We start from the raw sequence: 23475 nt of genomic DNA, 5'->3' as shown, positions 1-23475 counted from the left end.
CAATGGAATTTCCTGTCCTTCATGCTGTTGCACACTGTTCACTTCCTTCCTCTCGTCTTCCGCCCTGGCCGACCCTGGCAGAACATCCTGCCAACCAACAGGGGCCAGGATCGTACCCAGGATCGGAGGACATGCTGATGGGTTGACTCCCGGGCTGGTGAAAACCCTATCTGCAGGTTCAGGATGCGCGGATCAATGGGGATTGCTCCGACTGCTTGCTGCTGTTCTGAGACCCGATGCACGCCCAGGTGACCTTGGCACAAGATCACGTGTGTGTCCACTGATTCGCTTGAAGCCTTCTGTGACCATTGGGCAGCACAGGACATTGCCTGCCTCATTGATGACAAGAAATGAATCATTATCTAATACTCTACGTGCACATTTTAATTTTGACTGAGACACTTGTTATGTTTTAGTGGTGCCCTCCTCTTGAGGGGACATTTGTAGTAGTATTTTCAACCTGGTGGTGTTCTCAACCTCGTGTTCAAATCCCTCCATGGCCTCGTCCCTTCCTATCGTGTAACCTCCTCCAGCCCTACAATGTTCCAACTCTGCCCTCCTGTGCATCCCCCACTCCCTTCGCCCCACCATTGGCGGCCATGCCTTCAGCCAGCCAGGCCCTAAGCTCTGGAATTCCCTCCCTAAGCCTCTTCGCCTCTTTCTCCTCCTTTAAGGCACTCCTTAAAACTTACCTCTTTAACCAAGCTTTTATTCACCTGTGCTAATATCTCCTTCTTTGGCTCGGTGTCAATTTTTGACTGATTACACTCGTGAAGGATATTTTCCTATGTTAAAGGCACTATATAAATGCAAGTTGTTGTTGTTGTCATTGGGTTTATGTCGGTGCCACTCTATTGGCCCAGATTCAAAATAATCTAAAATAAGAATTGTTTCAGAAAAGCCCATAGAGCTGTCACTATCTCACTGTAAAACATTACTCTCTGATGTCCACATTTGTGCTTTCAGTGGCACTGCTGACCAGCAGATAGGACAAGCTGTAATGTAATCAATTCACTGTTATCATTTAATGAAGGCTTTTTTTCCCCTCTGTATCTGCAGCTACTGGGGGTTTGAAAGAATAAAGTAATTCCCAAAAATGGCAACTTGCTAGCAGTTTTCAATAAAATTCAGCCAAAGCCCCTTCCTCTGCAGACGAAAAACTGCGATACCCACGTTATTTGGAGATTCCAAAAACAGTGAGAAATACAATAAAATCGGAATTTTCTAGGAGACTTCAATAAATGACTATCATCAAAAGTCTCCCCTAAATGTATCAATGATGTGGAGATGCCGGTGATGGACTGGGGTTGACAATTGTAAACAATTTTACAACACCAAGTTATGGTCCAGCAATTTTATTTTAAATTCACAAGCTTTCGGAGGCTACCTCCTTCCTCAGGTGAACGATGTGGACATCGTTCACCTGAGGAAGGAGGTAGCCTCCGAAAGCTTGTGAATTTAAAATAAAATTGCTGGACCATAACTTGGTGTTGTAAAATTGTTTATAAATGTATCAACTCAGACCTCAGCCTCCCTGTGATGCAGTTGCCGCGCCGCGCCTCCAGGGGCCGCTGTTGGCAGCGGGTATAAATTCAAATTCCCGGCGTGCAGCAGGAGGCCCGGAAGTGGATCATGGCGAGGTGCCCGGATGGTGGGATGAGTGTCCGGCACAGCGCCGACATGGCGAAATATTATGAGCTGGATTTCCAGTTCTGCGACGAGGTCTTAAAATACGAGAAGCTGGCGAAGATCGGACAGGGCACCTTCGGGTGAGGCCGGTTTCCCCGGGGGGGAGGGAGAGAGCGCGGGGCCGGGGTGGGGGTGTGTGTGTGCGCGTCAGGCCCAGGCCCAGGCCTCGGCCTCGGCCTGTCGGGTATGGGCCTCATGAGACCAGCTCACCGGGAGCCCGGAGGGGACTAAGCTCAGAGTCTTTGCAATGGCCCCTCTCCCGCCCCCCCCCCCCCCCCCCATTAATACACACATTGTACCTCAGTATATTCGGTCCACACTGATTCCCCCCCCCCCCCTCACTCCGGGACTCCCATCCAGCAGATTAAATGACTTCCCCCCCCCCCCCCCCCCTCTCCAAAGCGACTGGGGGCTTAAACCAGCCCCCTGCACCCCTTCCCTCCCTGTGGCTGTACCTTGTGTGCCTTTGATATCGAGTCTTGTTCCCCCCCCCCCTCCCCTCCCCTTCCCACTGAATTTAGTTACCTCCTGGAGGTCTGAAATAAAATAGAAAATGCTGGAAGTGGACATTTTATCGTTTGCAAATGAGCTTTTCACTCCCTCTGGTGCTGATGGACTTGTGCATTTTCAATATGTTCAGGTTTAATTTTAGGGACTTGCTATCTGGCTCATGTCACATTCGTAAACAATTTTACAACACCAAGTTATAGTCCAGCAATTTTATTTTAAATTCACAAGCTTTCGGAGACTTCCTCCTTCCTCAGGTAAATGTTCAGGAACATTTACCTGAGGAAGGAGGAAGTCTCCGAAAGCTTGTGAATTTAAAATAAAATTGCTGGACTATAACTTGGTGTTGTAAAATTGTTTACAATTGTCAACCCCAGTCCATCACCAGCATCTCCACATCATGTCACATTCAGTTGGGGGAGGGAAGAGACGATCTATCGATTATTGGGACTGGTTACTGATGATTAATGTATTAAAGGATGGACATATTTGGAGGCAGGTTGCTCAGATTGAGTGGGTTTGGGACAGTCTGATGCTTTTAAAAACTGTGTTTGATTGTTAAACGAAAGTCCTATCTGGTTGTTAAAGGGGTGTGAAAGATCCCATGGTACTGTTTGTTCAAAGAAGAACAGGGAATTCTGGTGCCCTTGCCAACACTCCCCTCAATCAAAACCAATAAAAATAGTTTAACTGATTTGTCTCCCTTGTCATTTGTAGTTCTTTGTTGTGCACAGAATTGACCATTTTTCCCAGTTAAGTTATTGCACTTCAAAAGTATTTCATTGTGAAATATTTTGGGATGTTCTGAGGATGCAATAAGGCTTCAAGTGCAAATTCTACATTTGATCAGCTATCTCCGATAGTGTCTCCAGTGCAGATAAACACAAATATGGTGAAACTTCAAGTGCCTCTGAGGCATAACTTGAGGACAAGAATAGTGGGAAGCAGCATTTTATGTTCTATGATGCTGTCGTACTGGACAGTTTTACAACAAAGTGCTGCCTATTTGATATAAAGAACTTCTATAAGTATACAAAAATGTTGACTATTGGAATAGTTTTGCAAAACTGTTCCAACTGTTTCTGGTGCATTTCCTTTTCTATGGAATAGGATTATATGGCTGATTTTTTTCCTGGGAGAATTTATTGGCCACTGGAACTTTTGAGACTGAAGATGTTGCGATTTGTTTTACAGGGAGGTGTTTAAAGCATGTCATCGTCAGACGGGCAAAAAAGTGGCTTTGAAGAAAGTGCTGATGGAAAATGAAAAGGAAGGGGTATGTGGTGTTAAGTCAGCCTGGGCCTATATTTTTGGACATTAAAGTTAACTTTGTTTCCTCTGGAGGCCCATTGATGGGTTGAGTAATGCTGGTGTGATTTCTGTTTACTGAATCTTGTGGTTTGAAAGTGTAATTGGCATTTTCTTAAAAAAGCTTTGAGAATTCTTTTAGAAAACTATCCTTTCTGCAGGCTGTGACTCATGTTGGTAGGCAACCATGGGCTCTGGCCTCCCTCTGGTACCTCATCCAAGTGGCTGCTCATGTGTGAGCCTAGCCAGTGTTACTAACCTTTGGCCGCAAGTCAAAATTCCAAGCAGTGACTTAATTGAGAGTTGTTTCCAAGTCCCACGCTCAAATCTACTCCCAACTTCAGCTGATGGACCAGGCATTGAATCTGGCTCCCTACTGCTCTGCATGGCTCAATATAGCACCAGACAGTGTCTTTACCAATTGATCTATTTGGGGCATCCCCAACCTCAGGGATTTTTATTTATTATAATGAATCAAATATTCTTTGTTTTTATTTAAGATGCTTGAGCTATTCTCTGCTTGTGATATTGGCACCTGGTTTCTCCTAAAGTGTTGCCCTTGATGGTTTAAGTGAGATAGAAATCTGACTCCTCATCCATAAACCTGCTTTCTCCTGTTCCTTGGTTGCATATTTTTAATATTTTGTGGTATATCGATTTTGTTAGCTCTATTAAGTTAAAGAAGTGTTTGCACACAGAATGTCAGTGGAAATAATTTTTAAAAAATGTTTCTGCTAGTTTCCCATCACGGCCCTGAGAGAGATAAAAATCCTACAACTGCTGAAGCACGAAAACGTGGTGAACCTTATTGAGATCTGCCGCACTAAAGGTGAGTTCACATTTCAAAATGCAAATCATTCAGAGTAGCAAGTATAGGCTCTGACTTTCTTTCACCATATTTATTTTTTTTTAAATATAAAGTAAATGGGCCAAACACCTTACTGGCTTGGGGACCGTGCTTCCCATTCCAACCTGTAGCCTGAGCAAATGGCTGGTGAAGTGCTTGGCGAGGAAGACCCAACAGAAGCTTTGATTTTCTACCAAATTGTAATCACACCATGCCTCTTCTCCCTGCTTGGCTCACAAGTTACTGTCATTTCAGTCCTAACAAATGAAAGTGGGGGATTGTACCTGGGATAGTAATGGTTAAAGGGGACAGTGATGGATTATTTCTGTTTAATCCCTGCAGCCACACAGTTTAACCGCTACAAGGGCAGCATCTTCCTGGTATTTGACTTCTGTGAGCATGACCTTGCCGGACTGCTCAGCAATGCCAATGTGAAGTTCACGTTGGCAGAAATCAAGAAGGTGATGCAGATGTTACTGAACGGACTCTACTACATCCATCGGAATAAGGTGAGAAGCAGTGAAATGGAGTGACCTAGGTTGGTTCGACTTGCCTTTGCCCAATTTGATGGGCTGCTGTCAGAATTCAGCCAGCCGTCTTGGTCATAGCTACGTGGTTAGCTGACCGCTGTAAAGGTAAATACAGCACCTGGCTTTACCTGCATTTTTGTAATTAAAAGGAATTGGAGCTCCATTAAATTGGGATTATTTCAATACTGGGGTATCTCTTCTAATACTGACAGCAGATTAAGTAATCTGCACTTCATTGGCTGTAAAGTGCTTTGGGATGTCCTGAGGTTTTGAAAGGTGCTATGTAAAAGCAAGTCTTGCCACACAGCAACAAGATGAATGACATCTTGTGTGCAAAATGACTACGACATTTGCCTGTGATACAGCGGTCACTGCACTTCAAAGTAATTAAAGTCCTTAATGCATCTTAAAGGTGTTGGGTAAATGCAAGTCTTTTGGTCTTTAACAGGCAAGTTGTGTAACACACTACATTATTGAGCTGCAAAGGGCAAGTCATTTTATATTTGGGACTCAGGACTAACTGCAAAGCAATTCCAACTCACGATCTCATCTTTGGAGAAATAAATACTAGTGTAAACTGCTCTGGTCCCATTTGCTTTATGCTGTCTTGCGGGGTTTTTTTTCCAGATCTTGCATCGAGATATGAAAGCGGCCAATGTCCTGCTCACTCGGGACGGTGTATTGAAACTGGCCGACTTTGGCCTGGCTCGAGCATTTAGTCTGGCCAAGAATAGCCAGCCGAATCGCTATACCAACAGGGTAGTGACACTGTGGTACCGGCCACCGGAACTCCTGCTAGGTGGGTTATCCCCAACTCTATTGTATGTGACGAGCTTGGGCACAATATGCTGGTGGTGATAGTGACCCCAGGGGCCCTCTGTTTACGGGATGAATATTGGAAGGGTTGTGATTTTAGGCTTGCTATCCTGTAATTACCTGTTTGAGTTACTTTTTTTTGAATATTGGAAGTAGGTTTGCAATTCTGGAGTTAGGTGGTACAGTATTTATGGAGTCCTGATTTCCTCCTTTTTAGTTCCTTGGTTATTCCAAACTATTTATCTGACCTGGTCCATGACCCGAGGGGGTGTTTAATCCTTCCAGTTTCTGCATAACATATTCTTCACTAACTTTGTGTTATGGATTGCTTAGCCACATTTACTATGATGGAATACCATATGATATGGTACTGAGACGTTTCTAGAACATCCCCCGTCCCATCCTGATCTGTGCTTGATTAGCTGATCTGAGCCAGGGCAGTGGTGGAGGAATGTTTGGCTTCAGTGCCCCAGTCACAAGAAGGGAAAACTGAGCCAGGGAACCAGCTATCTAATGCTCCCTTTTGGGGGGGGGGGGGGGGGGCGGTGTTGGATGAGGACAGAATTGAGCTCCGCTGCAATATCCCTGTGGTCAATTGGTCTGCTGACACTCGTGCAGTCTTGCATGTGAAGAACACCCCTTGGGTGAGGTACTAGAGAGCTACTGGTGCCCTTGGGGTCATCACCTTCAAGAGGAGGGTAGAAAACTGGGAAGTACAACAGCCCTGCAAGTCACGCTCTTGTTCATTAGAAACTTTTTATTTATTTACTTACTTACTTACCTTCTCTCCCTCCAAAACACAGGTGAACGAGATTATGGACCACCCATAGATCTGTGGGGAGCTGGGTGCATCATGGCTGAGATGTGGACCCGGAGTCCAATAATGCAGGGCAACACAGAACAACATCAGTTAACGCTGATCAGTCAGCTCTGTGGCTCCATCACAGCAGAGGTAAGGCTGGCTGGTTCTGTTCTGACAGGCTGCTTAACTGTTCTATGAAAGGTGGAGGTTTAGTTCAATAGGAAGTTCCCAGATGCCAGGCAACTGTAAATGTATTGAGACCCCCATAGGCAGTGCTGTAGACTGTTGCTTCTGACTGTCGCAACAACAAAGTACATTTTTATAGTACCGTTAGCGTAGGAAAACTTCCCAATGTGCTTTAGATTGACACCGAGCTAAAGGAGGAGATATCGGGATGGCTGACCAAAAGCTTGGCCAGAGGTAAGTTGGGAAGTTAAGGGGGGGTCTTGAAGGAGGAGCGAGGGGTTCACACAGATAGGTTTAGGGAGGGAATTCTACAGCTGAAGGCACGGCTGCTAATAAGGGGGGTTGAGGGGTAGGGTTGGGTTGTGCATGAGTCCAAGTTGGAGGAACGCAGAGTTCTTGACAGGATTTTAGGGCTGGAGGAAATTAGAGATGGGGAGGAGTGGAGGGATTTGAACACGAGGATGAGAATTTTAAAATCAAGGCCTTGGTGGATCGGGAGCCAGTGTAGGTCAACGAGCAGGGGGCTGATGGGTGAGCGGGACTTTGTGTGGGGTAGGATACGGGCAGCAAAGTTTTAGGTGAGCTCAAGTTTACGGACGAGATGGCTGGCTAGGTGTGCATTGGGATAATAGATTCTGGAGGTAACAAAAGCATGGATGTTGGTTGCAGCAGCAATAAGCTGAGACGGACGGAGATGGGTGACGTTGCGAAGGTGTAAGTAATTTTGATGGAGGATACAGGGCCGGAAGCTCAGTTTTAGGTCAAATAGGATGCCAAGGTTGCGAACAGTCTTGTTCAGACTGAGATGGTGGCCAAGGGGGTAGAATTGGTGGCGGGAACCACAGACAATGGCTTCAGTCTTCCTAATATTTATGTGGAGTAAATTGCGACTCATCGACACGGGGTGGAGAGAGGTGGTGAAGTAGAGCTTTGGGTGTTGTCATCTTGCATGTAGAACCTGGAGTTATGTCTTTGGATGATGTCGCTGAGAGGCAGCATGTAGATGAGAAATAGGAGGGGGCCAAGGATAGGGATGCCTGAGGGAACGCTGCGGGGGTGGGAAGAGAAGCAGTTGCAGGAGATTCTCTGGCTTCGACTGAAAATATGTAAGAGTGGAACCGGGGTCGGGGGGAAATCATTGGGGGACGTCTGGCTTGGTGGGCAATGAGAAGAGAGGGAGGCGGCAGAGGCAGCTGAACGGATGGTCTCAATCTTAGTGACAAAGAAGTCCACGAGTTCCTCACAGTTGTTGGTGAGGGAAGGGGCTTCAGGAGATGGTTGGTAGTGTGTGTGGGGGGGGGGTTATCTCGTGATTCCAGTATGTTACTGAAGCAATTTTGGCAGAGGAGTAACTAACATTTTGGATTATTTTGGAGTATATGAGTAATTTGTGACAAAGTGTGTTGTGTAGTGACAATGTGACAATCAATAACTTTCCTTGTATATTAAACCAAGCAGTTTCAACATTTTCTGTTAATTTCAGATTTCCAACATTTGCTCGTTTAAAGTATTATGGAAGGCTTCTGGTTTATGGTGACTGAATAAGTCAAGTTCCATATTTTTATATCATGGTTCTTGGGGCTTTTTACTGGTGGTTTGGGGATCACATTCCATAATTCTGTCCGTTTCTCTGCAAAAATAGCAAGCCAGTGGCTGTAGTAATATCCTATGCAGCATTCAATGCTTACAAGATGTTACGGTACTGACACAAGCAAACCTTTGTATTTTAGTGAAGGCTAAACTTGTGCTTGGTTTCAGGTTTGGCCTAATGTTGAAAAGTGTGAACTCTACCAAAAGCTGGAATTGCCCAAAGGTCAAAAGCGAAAGGTCAAAGACCGGCTGAAAGTCTATGTGAAGGACCCTTACGCACTGGATCTCATTGACAAGCTGCTTGTCCTCGACCCTGCCCAGAGGATTGACAGCGACGATGCACTCAACCACGACTTCTTCTGGACAGATCCCATGCCTTCTGACCTCAAAAACATGCTCTCGACGCACAACCAGTCGATGTTTGAATACTTGGCCCCTCCCAGGAGGCGAGGTAGTCACATGCCCCCACAAACGGCCAATCAGAACAAGAATCCGGCTGCTGCGAACCAGACAGAGTTTGATCGCGTGTTCTGAATGTGTTTAAAGAAGTTAATGGATCGAAGAGTTGCCTGGGGCAGGTTATTTATTTATATGGACGGTGCCATTTTGGGTCTTATGATTTGAAATTATTGAACAGTTTACGCATTAATTGTGCTTATTACTGATCGGATGTTAATAACTTGGCAGAGGTGCTTCTCTTCAGAACCAAGAACTGAACTGAGGGTCAAGAAGTGACATTCTGAGGTTCTGATGTGGAGCCTTAGATTAGTTTCTGTTTTTCCCAGTGATGCAGTAGCGTTGAGCATAAGTTTAGAATTGTTCTAAAGTTCTTTGTTTGCAGTCCGTAATCATTCCAGCATTGGCTGATTGTTGAATTATCTCCGTGTTAGTACCTGGGGCAGTATGGGTGGCACAGTGAATGGGCATGTTGTGGAGTGTTAGGGTATGGGTTTGTACCTTGATTTCCTCCAGGCAGTAAGTTACCTGTCTGTCAAGACCGTACATTGCCCCACAGGGAAGGAGGGAAATGTCAAGCACATTACCCTAATGGGTGGGTTATAGACAGGCACTAGTGGTTTATAGAGCGACACTGGCAGTAGCCTGTGGTTAACTTGCCTCAGACCAGTTATGAGACGGGGACCTCAGGGGAGGCAGGCGGAGAAGAGAGTATGATTTATATTAACTTTGTTTAAATTGACTGAGGATTGGGCACTCAGTGGGTTCTTTGCATGCCAACACAGTTGCTTTTAAAGATGTATCCCTTTACGAGAAAGTGTTTGGGAACTGTTCGTTTATAAATACTTCTACCATGTTGAAGCACCATTGCGTCATTTGTCAGTGATAGCTTCTTGATAGAGCCATGGCTGTGTTCCCCTAAAACCAAAAATATTGCCAGACATCTGCTTCCCTTTAAGGTATTGATCCTGTTAACGGGGTCGTGCTGTCAAATTGTTGGGTTTTTAAAAAAAAAATTTTAAATGTTTTTCTCGTGTATGTGATACTTCAGACAGGTGTGTGGTTACTGGCTTTTTTTGTGATAAATTCCATTTGTGATGATGGATTTCCGATTCAAGTTGTCTTTTTACTGAGCAATCATCCACTGGGGTTAGTCAGTTTGAGTGCTTGTCTATAGCTGGATTGAGGTGAATTGAGTAGAATGAGTTTGTTCCTTCAAGCTGTGTGCTCAATTTCAACTGCAACTTTTTGTGAAGTGCGGTCCCTTCTCTTTTTCTCCCTTATTTCCCCCCTCCGCCACGATGCAACCATGCCTATCTTGCTGGGCCATGTAATCAAAAGGATCTCCCTCTCTTGTTTTAAGTGCACCAGTTGGAAGATTGTTCTTCATAGTGTCTGGCTGTAAGACTGAGAAGGGGAGACTTTTACCTCATTTATGTAATCGCAGACCTGCTTTTGAATTGGTACCCATTTCTGCTGCCAGTGGATTCAGAGACCAGTGACATTGGCAGGCCTGTTTTTTTAAAATGTAAAAAAGAAAACTTGCAGTTCAAAAAAAATCCTTTTTTGCAATTTTATTAATTTGACCTAGACTTTCAATGGCAGAAGATCACAGATTGCCCACTGGCAGAATAAAATAGTTTTGTGGTTATCTTTAGTGCTGCCAGTACTTTGCCTCTGGATGTACTTTACATTGCAGTGCTGGAATGTCAATTAAGATTTCAGCCATTGGGAGGTTTAGGAAGTGCAGTTAATATGCAATTCTTCAGTACAAGCAATTTCAATGTAAAGATTCTGTTACATTGTGTAACACAAGATTAGAGTGTATACAAAATATGCTTAGCAGTTTGTAATAAAGCACATCAGTGGTGAATATGAATTCTACCTTCCAGATTTTTAAATAAACTGTTCTAAAACAATCCTGATTTTCTGTTTATATCTTACTGGGTCAATGGCTGTTTTGAGGGGCCTCAATGCTGTGCTGTCCAACTTGCGTCTTTTTTTTTAATCCATTGACTGTTTTCCTGTTCAAAACTGTCCTCGACATCTCATCTAACAAGTGCCCGTTTTCTACCCTTCAGTCAATTTCTTATCTATTGCTGAGATTTACCCTGAATCCTCACATCTTTGAGTTTAACTAATAACCTATCATGTTGTAAAACGCTTTGAGACATCCTTGGATCATGAAAGGCGCGATATAAATGCAAATTTCTTCTTTCATGTGTCAAATGTCTTTTGGAAGTCAAGGTATAACATGTCGTGGGGTTTTCACAATCAATTAGGGGTGTCACTTCCTTAAAAAAAAGTCAAGGAAATGATCAGGCAGGATCTTTCCCCTCCCCCTCGGAATCCATGTTGACTACTTGTTTTCAGTTGTACCATCCAAGTACGTCTGCACATCTGATCAAAAATATTTTTTTGGTCATATCCTAATTTTCTCCCTCCTCTCCTGAAAGTGCTCATTCTCACTGGGGTATTTTGTGAAGTGTCAACAGGCTTATTTGGCTGTGGTGGATAACTCAATGAAATTCAATCCTGTCCTTACCCAGTGTTCACATACAAGCACTCTCCAAGCATCATTGGATCAGGAACCCTGGCTGATTTTCCCCCAGCGATGGTAAGGTCCATTTTACTACAAATGGACCTTTTTATCCTAGTTGAAATTGGATACAGTCCAAGGATCAAACCTGGGACCATCTTGGATTGAATGACTGACTGTCAACAAGTGGTGCATTTACCCTCTAAGCAATTGGAAGAGTTCTAGATAGTATATATTGTACCATACTTGTGTTGGTATTTTTACACTCTTCCACTTGTACACACTTCAGTCTTTGAAAAAGTCTGATTTGTCTCCCCATGAATGCTGTCATTCCCAGATGTAATCCTACTTTAGTCTTAAAGAGCCCCTCACAGATCTGTGCTTACATTGATGAAATGCCACATCACAGATAAACTCCGGTCTTTGTGTACGTTGCACATCACTTGGACTGATTATTGTGTTCAGAGATATCTTGCCTATTGAATAACCCAGAGTGGAGCAAAGATCATCCTTTTGAGTAATTGTCACTCTTCAATACTGAAACACATATGCTAAGAGTGATGCAACTCCTTCCAAAACAAAATGTGGAGAAAAGTATTTAGTAAAATTTTGAAAAGAAAATTAGAGTATTAGATGCTTGGTGGTAGGGGAGGATAGAACATTTATTTAGAAACAATTTTTCTCAGTTATGCAATGTTTACGTCAGAGATTCTAATCTGAGACACATTGAGTGAGAAGTACCTCCCAGTAGGGACCAAAAGGGAATAATTGGAGAGGACATTCACTCATTGATGGGGGCTCAGTAACAAATGGGATGAAGTGATCCATTAACTGGAGAGAGGTAAAACCTTGTACCTGGATTAATGTTCTAGATAAAAGAAACTTGCTGGATCAGTGAGTTTATCCAGTAAGTGCTTTAAATATGCAGACCATGAAGGTCCCAAAGTCAGTCCTTGCTGTAATTAAAGATACATATACTATTGGCCATGATGTCCGCTTGAATGACTAATGACTCCTTTTAACATGCACCAGTGAGCACTACCAGCCTTGAACTGATAAACATAGTGATGTGTTCTTTACTTGCTTTTTGTAGAAACATTGATTGTTCTTGTATCCAAAGGAAAAGTTCTAAACATTCCAGCCTCTGTCCTGGGAGAGTTTTGTAAAACATTGACCACCATTATGAGGGAGTCACTGGACACAAAGATAGTGCCAATAGATTGGAAACAGGCCTATGTGGTGCCCACCTTCAAAAAGAGCAACTATGGACCCTTTTTTTCAAGCCTGTGTAAGATAATGTAATTAATTATGAATAATCTAGAAGAATATCTGTACAGTAATAACCTAGTGAATAGCAGTCAACATGGATTCAGAAGGGGAAGATCCTGCATAACCAATTTCCTTGACTTTTTGAGGAAGTGACAGCCCTAATGGATTGTTGTACCTGGACTTCCAAAACACATTTTACATACGATAAGCTATTAGTTAAACTCAAAGCCATGGGGATTCAGGGTAAATCTTGGGAATTGATAAGAAATTGGCTGATGGGTAAAAATCAACAGGTACTTGTTAGAGGAATTATGTTGAGGTTAATGGCAAGTGGTGAGTGGGGTGCCCCGTGGATCAGTGCTGGAACCGCTACTGTTTCTCATTCACATCAATAATTTGAGTTCAGAAACTTAATGCAAATTAGTCAAAGTTGAAGTGTAATGATTTATAATGTAGGGAAATGCAGCAGCCAATTTGCACATAGCAAGGTCCCACAAACAGTAATGAGATAAATGACTAGATACTGTAATCTGTTTTGGAGTCATTGGTTGAGGGATAAGTATTGGCCAGGAGAACTCCCAAGCTCTTCGAATAGTGCTGTGGGATCTTTTACATCTGCCTGACCGAGCAGTTGGAGCCTTGGTTTAACATCTCATCTGAAAGATAGCACCTCCAACACTGCAGCACTGCATTGAAGTGCCAGACTAGATTATGTACTTAAATCTCTGGATTGGCGCATGAACCCACAACCTTCTGACTCAGAGGTGAGAATGCTAACACCTTGGACAAAATATGTAGGTGAGCAGAATATTGGCAGATGAAATTTAATGCAGATGTGTGAAGTACTGTATATAGAAAGGAAAATGGGTGACACACATACTCCATGAATGGTGTTGAAATAGTTATGTAATAAGTTGAAAGAGACCCAGGAGTCTTAGTAGACTTGACATTCAACATATCCAACCAATGCAGAGCAGCAATCAATGAAACCAATAGAATGCTGAACCATATAGCCAAAACAGTAGAGTGTGAGAGGGAGACTTGCTCAAACTGTATAGTGTTCTGGTCAGACCACACCTTGAGTACTGTGTCCAGTTCTGGTCACGGAGCAATAGGGCATTCAAGTGCTGGAGGTAGTGTAAAGAAGAGCCATGTGGCTGATCCACAGTATTAGAGGTCTGAGTTAGGAGCAAAGGCGGGAAAAACTTGGGCTTTTCAGCCTTGAAAGGAGGCATTTCAGATGTAATCTTAGAGATTTATGATAAACCGTATGGAAAAGTAAATATGGAAAGTCGCTTTGAACTGAATTGCATGAGTACAGGCAAGAGGAGATCGGTTCAAACCAGCAAAGGACAAATTTAGGAATGACGTTCTTCACACAGTGATCAACACATGGAATAGAATCCGGGATAGAGTGATGGAGACACAAACCCTGGACTAATTTAAAAAACAATTCAATGCCGGAATAGGGGACGTGTAGGATCTTCTGAATGCATGAACCAGGATGGGTGGAATGGCCATCCACATTCTTAATTACCTTCTGGTGTTGAGAAACCCCTCTCCCAGACCTCATCCCTGTTTGTTTTTATATTGTAGAAGCCTGGCAAGCAAGGAGTCAGCACGTCTCAGAGAGAATGGTGGTGAGGAAAACAGTGACACATGGTCATTTAAAACGAGCAGACAGGTACAGATCACTGTAAATACATGCGTTTTAAAAAAAAACCTTGCCAGTATCAAAGATGGCGACCCCGCAAAGCGAGTACTTGAACTTTAGATGCGTGCCAGTAGGTTAGAGGTTAGAGTTAGTGGCAGGGCCACGTGTGGGTCTGTGCAACCCATGATGGCACGGTTGTACCGCGCTTTATCAACGGGCTTGATGAGTATTAAGAAGTGTGTAATCACTGGACATAAGGAGAAAGGGGCGGGTCATAGAAGATTACAAGGTGGTTGGAGATTGAAGTACAGCACGGCTCCGACCAAAGCGGCCCTCCACATCCCCAGGATGGAGTATCAGGTAAGGTGGCCATTCGAAAATGCGGCGTAGTGTTGGGACTCGGAACCGGGGATGTCCGGCTGAGTCGCAATTTACAGCGGCAGCTGCTGATGGTGTCCGACATATTACCCGCGCTTTTCCTGGCGAATAGAGTAGAAAAGATACAGGGCGTTCGGAGAGGAGTAGATCGGATACACGGCGTTCGGGGAGGAGTAGATCGGATACACGGCGTTCGGGGAGGAGTAGATCTCCCGCCGTGAGCTTGTGGGCGGGAAGCCTGTTGAAGGAGTAACTGCGAGCCGTTTACTTCAGTTGTCTGTCCCGCTCTGTGCTGCTGTTCCCTTAATTCCCCAGGTTCAAATCCTGGTGGATGCTTTTCTGTGACGATCCCCGGGGGAAATGGCCTTGAGGGCCTTTTGAGAGGCAGACGCTTGGTGGCACTGACAGGTGGTCGCGGTACAGGCTGGGGAGAGGGAGGGGGTGGGTTCCTCTAAAAGGGGTTTCTGATCAGTTGGTCCGTCATTTTTTAAATTGCTGTAAAGTTTGTAAGTAGTTTGTAATTTTGTTTTGTGGCTTTAAGTTATTTTCTCCCTGACCACACACCACAGGGGAGACAGTGACAGCCTTGCACCAGGGCCTCCTCCACTGTTGGTTTGATTACTTTCTATCATTTCCGCCAGAGGTGGATAGTAAACATGCCAGATTCCTAAAAGTTGCTCCACGCGAGGTAGGGAGGGCAAACTAATGCCAAGCTTACCCGACTTCCCTTCTGGGGCTGGGGAACAGCATTCTATTAGACTGTTCCATGTGTCATTTGTGATTTCACAGGATGGATACACACTTCTCATAACAAAATCAACAACTTGCACTTGAATAGCACCTGTGATCTTGAAAAATGCCCCACGGCGTAATTAAAGCCAAGGAAGGAAAGATTAGATGGGGTAATGAAAAGCTTGGTCAAAAAGGTGGATTTTGAGGAGAGGGAGGTGGAGAGGCAGAGGGATTTTGGGAGGGAATACCAGAGTATGGGGTGGCCGAAAGGACGATGGAGTGCAGAAGAGCCTAGATAATAAATGCAGCATTGTCAGTGTTGCCAGATTCTCAGAATAAATATTTTAAAAAAGAGGAACGGAGAGTTCAGGAGTAAGGGAGTTGTGGGGCTGGAGGTTACAGAGATAGGGAAGTAGTGTGAATATAAACACTAGGATGAAAATTTTAAATTTGAGATGTTGGAACTGGGAGCAGGTGCTGGTCAGCAAGGACTGGGATGATGGGGACTTGGTGCAGGATAGGCAGCAAAGATTTGGGTGAGCTGAAGTGTAAGGAGGGAAGATGGGAGGCCAGTGAGGAGAGCGCTATCACCTCCAGACTCGTGTTGCATTATTTAAATGCACTTGCATTTTCCCCCTGTGACTTGGATTTGATCAGGTGGGACTGATGGGATAGAAGTCTCCCTGATGTATGGATCCTATTTAAATGTTTCAAGGCACTCAACCCAGCTCCTATAGGTGCCAGTTTGTACCTGGCTGCCAGAACTATTCCAATTAAAAAATTAGGTGTTTTTTTTCTCCTCCCTCCTCCTCTTGTGAAGGTGCTGAGGTACAGTCACGTGGGAGAATCCAGACCCTGGTACTTTAGCTATCTGCCATGTGTGATTTTTGGGGGAAGCAATTCTGCCTTCAGGCAATGCCAACATATTTGGACTTTGAGTTGGGTTTTTTTGGTGCAGGAAGCCCTATGGATGACATTTTTGAGCTCAACCCTAGCCAGGGGATATTGAGGCAAAATGTTGCATCTTAACTGAGATCAGCTAACTCCTTGCAGGCAACATGTTGATCCTGATCTATATAGCTCCTTATCACTCTGGGTAGTGCAGTTAACCAATAAGGCATTGCTGGATTGGGAGGGAGGATGATGAGGAGCTTCTTGCTTTCAATTTATTGAGTTCTTCTTAAAGAAAAACAGGAGAGAAGTGGGTGTGGGGGTGTGATGTAGATTAAATTCCCACCTTTCTGAGTCCTTGAACTCCATTGTATTGGTTGGGTGAAGGGGAATAGTTACTGCACTGCTTTTTGCAGGTCTCCAAATGACTGGCCAAGGGCAGCATTGGGCTATTGGCTGGAGTACAGGAATCTGTGAGTTAGGAAAAAACAGGAGCCGATGATTCATGAGCGTGTCTGCGTCCATTGAAGTTTACTGTGCAAGAGGAGCAAAGCGTTTACACTTCCAGCTGGACACCATCCAAGCTGCCAGGCAGGTTAATCCAGATGTACATATCAAAGTTAATGGTAGAATGAATACCTGCCTAAACAAAATGCATGGGCCCTGCACCAAGGGTCAGGAGATAATGTTACATTTAGGTGTATCTGAATTTGTTTGTAGTTGAATAAACTTGTTTATAGTTACATCCTTGAAGGTACTGACGTGCTTGGTTCCACAGTTGCTGGCTGCCCTGTGGTCCCCTCACTGGTGTGTGAACCTAGACGTCCACACATTACAGCAGCGATCATCGGATGGCAGACAGGAGTGGGATTTTTGGCTGATTTCTCCACCCCCCCCCCCCCCCCCCCAACCCTGGCTATGATAAGTTAATTTAACACAGACCAGAAACCAAACCAGGGACTTTCCTGGTCTGTATGTGTTGTCATCAAAGCTACTGGGGAGCATAAAATGTCTTTTTTTTTTAAAATGATCTAGGTTAATGTCTAATTTCTTTACCTCCAGGTTCTTATTTCTCTGCACATTCCACGGTTGAGGGGTCAGGCAGGTGGACCTTCCTCCAGACTCTGGCTGTGCCATCACGTAACTGGGCCGTATTGTTAGCTGACTCCCCTTCCATTCTCTTTTTACAAGCCCCCCCCAACTCCTCCCCGGCCCCCCCCTTTCTCCCTTGTGGTTGCCCAAGGTTCTGCCCAGAATGTGGTGGTTTATAAACAGGCATTGAAGCTCCCTCGAGCCTCAGTAGTTGACCCAGTGGTGTGCTACCGAGGCAAATCCACCAGGAAAATGCTAGGTTTGATGTGCGTGGTCTACTCTGAAATAGTTGATTCCAGCTGCATTAGTGGTTGGGGTGTTGCAGTTTGCTACAGGGTCCTGGGCTAGGGGAGGGGAAGAAATCACTCTGACTCTGATTGCTCTCCGGTGATCTCTGCTGCAAAGTATGATGACCCACATGGTTGAACATCCTGCCGGCACTGAACGGTCTAGGCTCACGCATGAAGAGGGGCCACTTGAATGAGGCACCAGAAGGTGTCCAGGGCCCATGGAACCATACCCCAGCAAGATTCAGCATCCTTCAGGAGAGGAGGGGAGAAACCTGGGCGGTTAAACAAGGAGCTTCTGAGTTGAAAGATCAGTTGGCCGCTGTTGTGAATTGCACTGTAATGTGAGTAGTTACAGGCAGACGCTGTACTGCAGTTTACTGAACTCTCAGTTGCGAGTTTTATAGTTTAGAAAATCATTAACAATCGACGTCAGGTGTATGATGTGATTGTTTACTGCAGCCTGTGTTTCTCCACAGAGTGACTGTTTAGAGCTAACTCTCCCCCCTCCTCCAAACCCACCAGCTGGGAAATCAGACAACTGACTGACTCCCAGGCCCTTTCTGCTGGAGCTGTTAACGTGTGCCTGTGGAGTGTGGGCCGCCATGCTGGTTTTCCCCCCACCCTTCTTCCCTATGGGAACGTGGGGGAGAAGGTATCTGGGGGGCTTGCCTCATGCAGCATTTCAGTGTAAACACACTAATGCAGCACAGACTGTGGACCGAACGTGATAACTCCTGGTTAGTGTGGCTCAGTAACTCATCGAGCAGTACGTTTACAGACTGAGCCAGTACAGACCCCACTATTATTGCTCCCTGACTTCACAAGGACGCCACTGTCGATATACCAATTTTTAAAATAATAATTTTTGTGAGGTGAATTAATCCAGTGTGAAGTTGACCCGTTCGAACCAGGAAGGCCCTGAGCTCAATTCCTGTTCTCTACCGAATTAGTTGATTTGGTCATTTATCTCACCGCTGCCTGTGGGATCTTGATGTGCACAAAATGGCTGCACCCCCCCCCCCCCCCCCCCCCCCGTTAGCCTGCAAAACAACAGTGACTACATATCAGAAGTAATTGATTGGCGGTGGAGCACATTGGGATATTCTGAGGATGTGAAAGGGGCTATATAAAGGCAAGTTCTGTCTGTCTGACCTCAGTCAGGGATTCCTGCTTCTGATCCTCGTCCAGTGGTTTCGGCTGGAAGATGTCAGGTGAGGACCCGGCTGTGATGCTGTCCACAGTTGAATAGCCTGACGGCACTCACTGCCTAGGCTCTTGTGAAGAGTGGCCACTTAGGACAAGATCCTGGAGGGTGTCCATCGCACGAAACGTCTCACCGCAGAGCGCGTCAGCGATTTCGGGAGGTGGGGGGAGGGTGTGAAAGATTGACGGAGAAATTTGAAGATGATAAAAGTAGTGACAAAGAAGGATTCCTATTGATCTAGTCCCTCGTCATTAAACCAGTACTTGTGATGATGTACAGTGGGTAGTACTGAGAAAAGATGTTGCAGTCAAGGACTGGATACCTCGTGAGCTTTAGGCTGGAATCTAATTGAGAAGATTGGAAGGTTTATTTATTTATAGAACAAATTAATGGATGCCCAGGAGTGAGTTACAGACTGAAATCTAATCGTGGTGTTTGGATTATATTATCATGAGCACTCATCGTCCCTTTGGTATTACATTGCAGTTTTGGAGCCCCTCCCTGGTGTCTGCAATGCGTAGTGAATGCTCTTGTGTTGTCACTGGACATATTTAGGGGAAATCGCACTTAAACCACTTTAACTCTGATTGCCTTTCACTTTTCGGTCTTGAAAAAGAGCCTTATACCCGAAGTGTTAAACTGTCTCGTGTAAACCAGGTGCCCCCCCGACCTGCTGTGTATTTGCAGTAATGTCTGCTTTCATTGCACTTACACTTGTAACTTGATGAGGCTCTTTGTTGATCACTTCAAGTTGCTCCCGGTAATAATATTAACACCAGCTCCAGTAACAGACCTTTAAACGCCAGTGCTTCACCTTAGTGTTGCAATGCTCAACCAAAGTTTGGAACATCAAAAATCTGTATCTGCACGGCTGGGACACAGTATGTGAATTCCACACTTCCAGAATTCAGCTCTCTGTTTTCTGGGTGTGTGGAGTTGGAGAACGGTGAAGGTTCCAGCTGTCTGTGTAACCCCCGAGTCCATGCGACTGTTGCTTACTCAGTTCCTTTGAGTGGAGCTGTCCCAAGTGACTCTTTGGGTTTAGTAATGGGGGGGGGGGGAAACGACAGAGTGGGTGAGGGCCCAAGTGAGTGCCCTCTCCATCTTGCCTTTCTAGAGGGCACTCTGTGGCCTGGTGTGTTGCTGTGTTGTGAGGTCGCCTCCTTTAAGCTTTCAACCCACAGAAGATGGGCCGAATGGGCCCCTTCTGTGTTGTATGATTCTACGAAGAAGGGGTGTGAACTGATTGATTTTTTTTTTTAGTTGACCCATGCCTTTGTGTTTGATTCCAGGATGCAGTACAGGCCCTGAACACCCTACAGACCAATGCCAGCACCCTGGAGCAGATCCGACGGGAGCGGGAGCGCGGGCAGATGCTGGGCACTCTGGAAGCAATGAAATCCTTTGTGTATCGAGCTGGCATGACGGTAAAGGCTTGGAGCTTTAGTTTCTGGTCCATACACCTCGCCAGCCACCCAAATGGCTGACTTTCCAATCCCAGCCATGTTGCACAGAGAAGGGTCCAGTCAAGGTTGGGCATCGCCCTGCGGGTGGGGGAAGGGGAAATTTGCCGGGTGGATTTACCCCGTCCGTTCTCGTGTGCTTCTTGATGGCAGTGACCTCGGAGCAAGAGATGTGATGGGCGAAGGAAGGAGGACAGAACGACAGACTATGGGCATGATCTGGGTCTGCGTTGGGCTGGCTGACCCCGGCTGGGACGATGGGGACACCACGGTGGATCTCAGTGTCTCTGGGCGGCTAGAGAGAGAGAGAGGGGAAAATCAACCAGAGTTTTCTGCCTCTGAGCACCATTCAGTTATACCTGCTGTAGGTGTGGGGGTTGAGCGGATGAATAACCTGCGAGGGCTCGCTCTCCAGACCTGCACACGAAGAACGGCCATTTAGGTGCGGTACCCGAGGGCAGTGGGATCTGTGCAACCGAACCTTGCCAGAGTCTGCACCTTCGGGGAAGGGGGGGGGATTAGAGATGGCACGTGCCCCAATCAGAAGCTAACAGTTCCTCACCAGGATCAATTGATGTGATTGGTGCGTTGTTGCAATAACTCTGTCTTTTCTTTTGTTGACGGTAGATCGAGGAGCTGGATCAGCTCGCCATCATCCACGTCACCGGGACAAAGGGCAAGGTCAGTCCCTACCTGAAAGTAAATGGATTTAACCTTTTCAAAGGTCGGGCCACTGTAAATATTTCCGTGGACCTTGCGATTGTGGTTTGTTTTCATTTTTTACACTGGACACAACCTGGAACAGACTGAAATTCTAAGGCTTTTAGACCCGGGGTTGGGGCTCCAGGTTGAGGGTTGTCCCCTCGATTTCTCTCCCTTGTAAGCATCCAGATCTTTTGACGAGGGTTCTTAGTTCAACCCCAGCTCATTGGGAGGTTGGGGGGGGGTCTGTGATGCTGAAGACAATGACATTTTCTGGTGTAAAAGCCCCAAAAATACAACACTAACCCCCTCCCCGCTGCTGCACCCCATCACCCAGAGATTAACACATGGAGACACACGAGTTCAGAATGACTCTTATCTCACCTGTAGAACCCCTTCCCTGCTGAATTGTGGGGCAGTGCAGAGCCCCGGGACTGTACGGAGGGGGTGGGTGCTGGGAATCGCTCTGGGCCACTCGTTGCCAGTGGCCTGCTGGAGAGTGGGGCTGGCATAATTCTGGACGTTTGTTTGGTGCCCCGTGTCTCAACTGAGGACTGGTGGGTGATCTGGCAGATCTGAGGCGAGATGGAGTGGGGTGATGAGGGGGAGGAGGATCGAAGAAAAGGAATGAGTAAAAACCCCTTTTCTTTTACTGCTGTAATGGACAACCCACTCCCCGTTTTGTCGGAGGAAATGTTGGGACAGGGTGCGAGGACTGGAGGCAGCAGACGAGATCAGTTTATGAATTCTTTAGCGCCTGCCAGCGGTGTGAAGCTCTCTGTGTCGGGAGTGTCTCTACAATCGTTGTTTTCTGTTATTATTATTTAAAGAAGGAACTTGCATTTACATCACATCATGCATGACCTTCGGGATGTCCCAAAGCACTTCACAGCCAATGAGTTACTTTTTGAAGCAATGTTATTTTGTAGGTAAATGCAGCAGCCAATTTGCGCACAGCAAGATCCCACAAACAGCAAGGAGATCTTTATTTACATCTATCCCTGACAACGTACGATGCTTCCGTAATAAAGTGCTGTTCGGTTCTGAAGCGTTACTGTTTAAGTCTTTAATAAGGACTGCGGTGTCAGAAATGCAGGTTCTCTCCCACTGTAGGGGGTTTGTGTGTGAATTAAGCGTGTTCTTCTCTTGCAGGCCAGCACTTCTCCGGAAGCCGATGAATGTTTTTATTTTTGTCGCTAGTTCTGTTGTTGATGTCCATCTTTTGAATGTTGACCTGAGTTTTTTTTTGCTTATTTTAGGGCTCAACATGTGCGTTTTGTGAAAAGATACTACGCAATTATGGATTAAAGACAGGGTTCTACAGGTGAGATGAGAGTTGTGCTGAGCCTGTGTGTTAAACACTAATAATTTCTGTGATGGGGAAGGTTAGTGTTGTATTTTTTGAGGCTTTTACACTAGGTAATTTCATTGTCGTAGCGTCACAGACACCACCCCCCCCCCCGCCTCGAGATGAGCACTTGCTCCCTGTGACCTGTGTTGAACTAACAAGCCTTGTCACTACTCCTGCTGGTGGATATATCTCGTGATGCCATGCAGTTTCTGTAACTTCAAAACGCGGAAGAATAAACAGATCGTGGCTTAAGACTACAAACTAGTGTCAGGTTTATAGAACAGTGAAGGTGTAATTGAACAGTATAAAGTACAAACAGTGGATTTACAATAACAGCAGCTTGTATTTATAAAGAGCCTTTAATGTAGAAATTGAAGATTTTGCTATTGCTCCCCGAAATATTGAAAACAACAAAGATGCTTCTCCTGCTCTCATACTCAACGTCAAACTGACTCTCACTACGTGGTCCTGATGACCTTGTGTTGCTGTTTGCTGCCACACAGCCTCGGCCTGCCTGTTGTAGTTGGCTTCAGACTGGCAGGTTGGCCCAGATATAGATGCTAAGTCAATTGAAATTTTCAAGACTGAGATAGATGAAATTTTGTCAGGTGAGGGTATTAAGGGATATGGAACAAAGGTGGGAAAATGGAGTTGAGGAACAGATCAGCTATGATTTAATTGAATAGTGGAACAGGCTCGAGGGGCTTCTGTTCCTATGTTCTTAAACACCAATTAAAATCCTTTGGCGATACATCGTAACAAAGGCTGTTAAAAATGTTACGCCGCATTAGGTGGTCAGCTACATGAAGTTTGCCCACCCGTGTACGACTGCCACTTACAGTCGGGTTCAGAGACATCTCTCTGCCTGTACCTGCCCAATATGTCAAGCTCATCAAATTGAATGAAATGGTACCTAAGCAGATAGATGTTGAGAAATGCTGCTTAGGGGTAATGTCTTTGAAAGGACCTTTCATTTATCAGGCTGTAATGTGTATTCTCCTTGGCTTGAGGAAGCAGCTGGGAGCACCTAACATTTAAAGCGACTGCTAGACTCCTGTTGCAGAGAAATTAAAAGTACATCCGGATTGTTAATCTGTCTCAGGGACACGGTACGTTCACTTCTGGGATTTGGGTTCAGCTACGAATACGAATTAAGAGCAGGAGTAGGCCATTCGGCCC

General features: G+C 45.4%; 2 protein-coding genes across 2 annotated transcripts in view; both read left to right on the top strand.

Annotated features, from left to right (window-relative positions):
* Window positions 1-1624: 1624 nt before the first annotated feature.
* cdk9 (cyclin-dependent kinase 9 (CDC2-related kinase)) lies at window positions 1625-10650 on the top strand. Its single transcript, XM_067969837.1, has 7 exons — window positions 1625-1769; window positions 3391-3472; window positions 4243-4333; window positions 4694-4860; window positions 5509-5680; window positions 6501-6649; window positions 8444-10650. The coding sequence occupies exons 1-7, from the start codon at window positions 1633-1635 to the stop codon at window positions 8807-8809; spliced, it is 1164 nt and encodes a 387-aa protein (XP_067825938.1). The 5' UTR covers window positions 1625-1632; the 3' UTR covers window positions 8810-10650.
* Window positions 10651-14346: 3696 nt separating this feature from the next.
* fpgs (folylpolyglutamate synthase) overlaps window positions 14347-23475 on the top strand; it is a 37743-nt gene continuing 28614 nt past the window's right edge. Inside the window, exons 1-4 of the mRNA XM_067969811.1 lie at window positions 14347-14553; window positions 20073-20207; window positions 20871-20924; window positions 22205-22269. Of these exons, the coding sequence (XP_067825912.1) occupies window positions 14377-14553; window positions 20073-20207; window positions 20871-20924; window positions 22205-22269 (431 nt within the window). The 5' untranslated portion in view covers window positions 14347-14376. The remainder of the gene's footprint in view (window positions 14554-20072; window positions 20208-20870; window positions 20925-22204; window positions 22270-23475) is intronic.

Source organism: Heptranchias perlo, chromosome 31 (genome assembly GCF_035084215.1).
Source record: "Heptranchias perlo isolate sHepPer1 chromosome 31, sHepPer1.hap1, whole genome shotgun sequence".
Lineage (NCBI taxonomy): Eukaryota > Metazoa > Chordata > Chondrichthyes > Hexanchiformes > Hexanchidae > Heptranchias > Heptranchias perlo.
The sequence above is the reverse complement of the archived record's forward strand: the minus strand, read 5'-3'. Positions and strand labels throughout refer to the sequence as shown.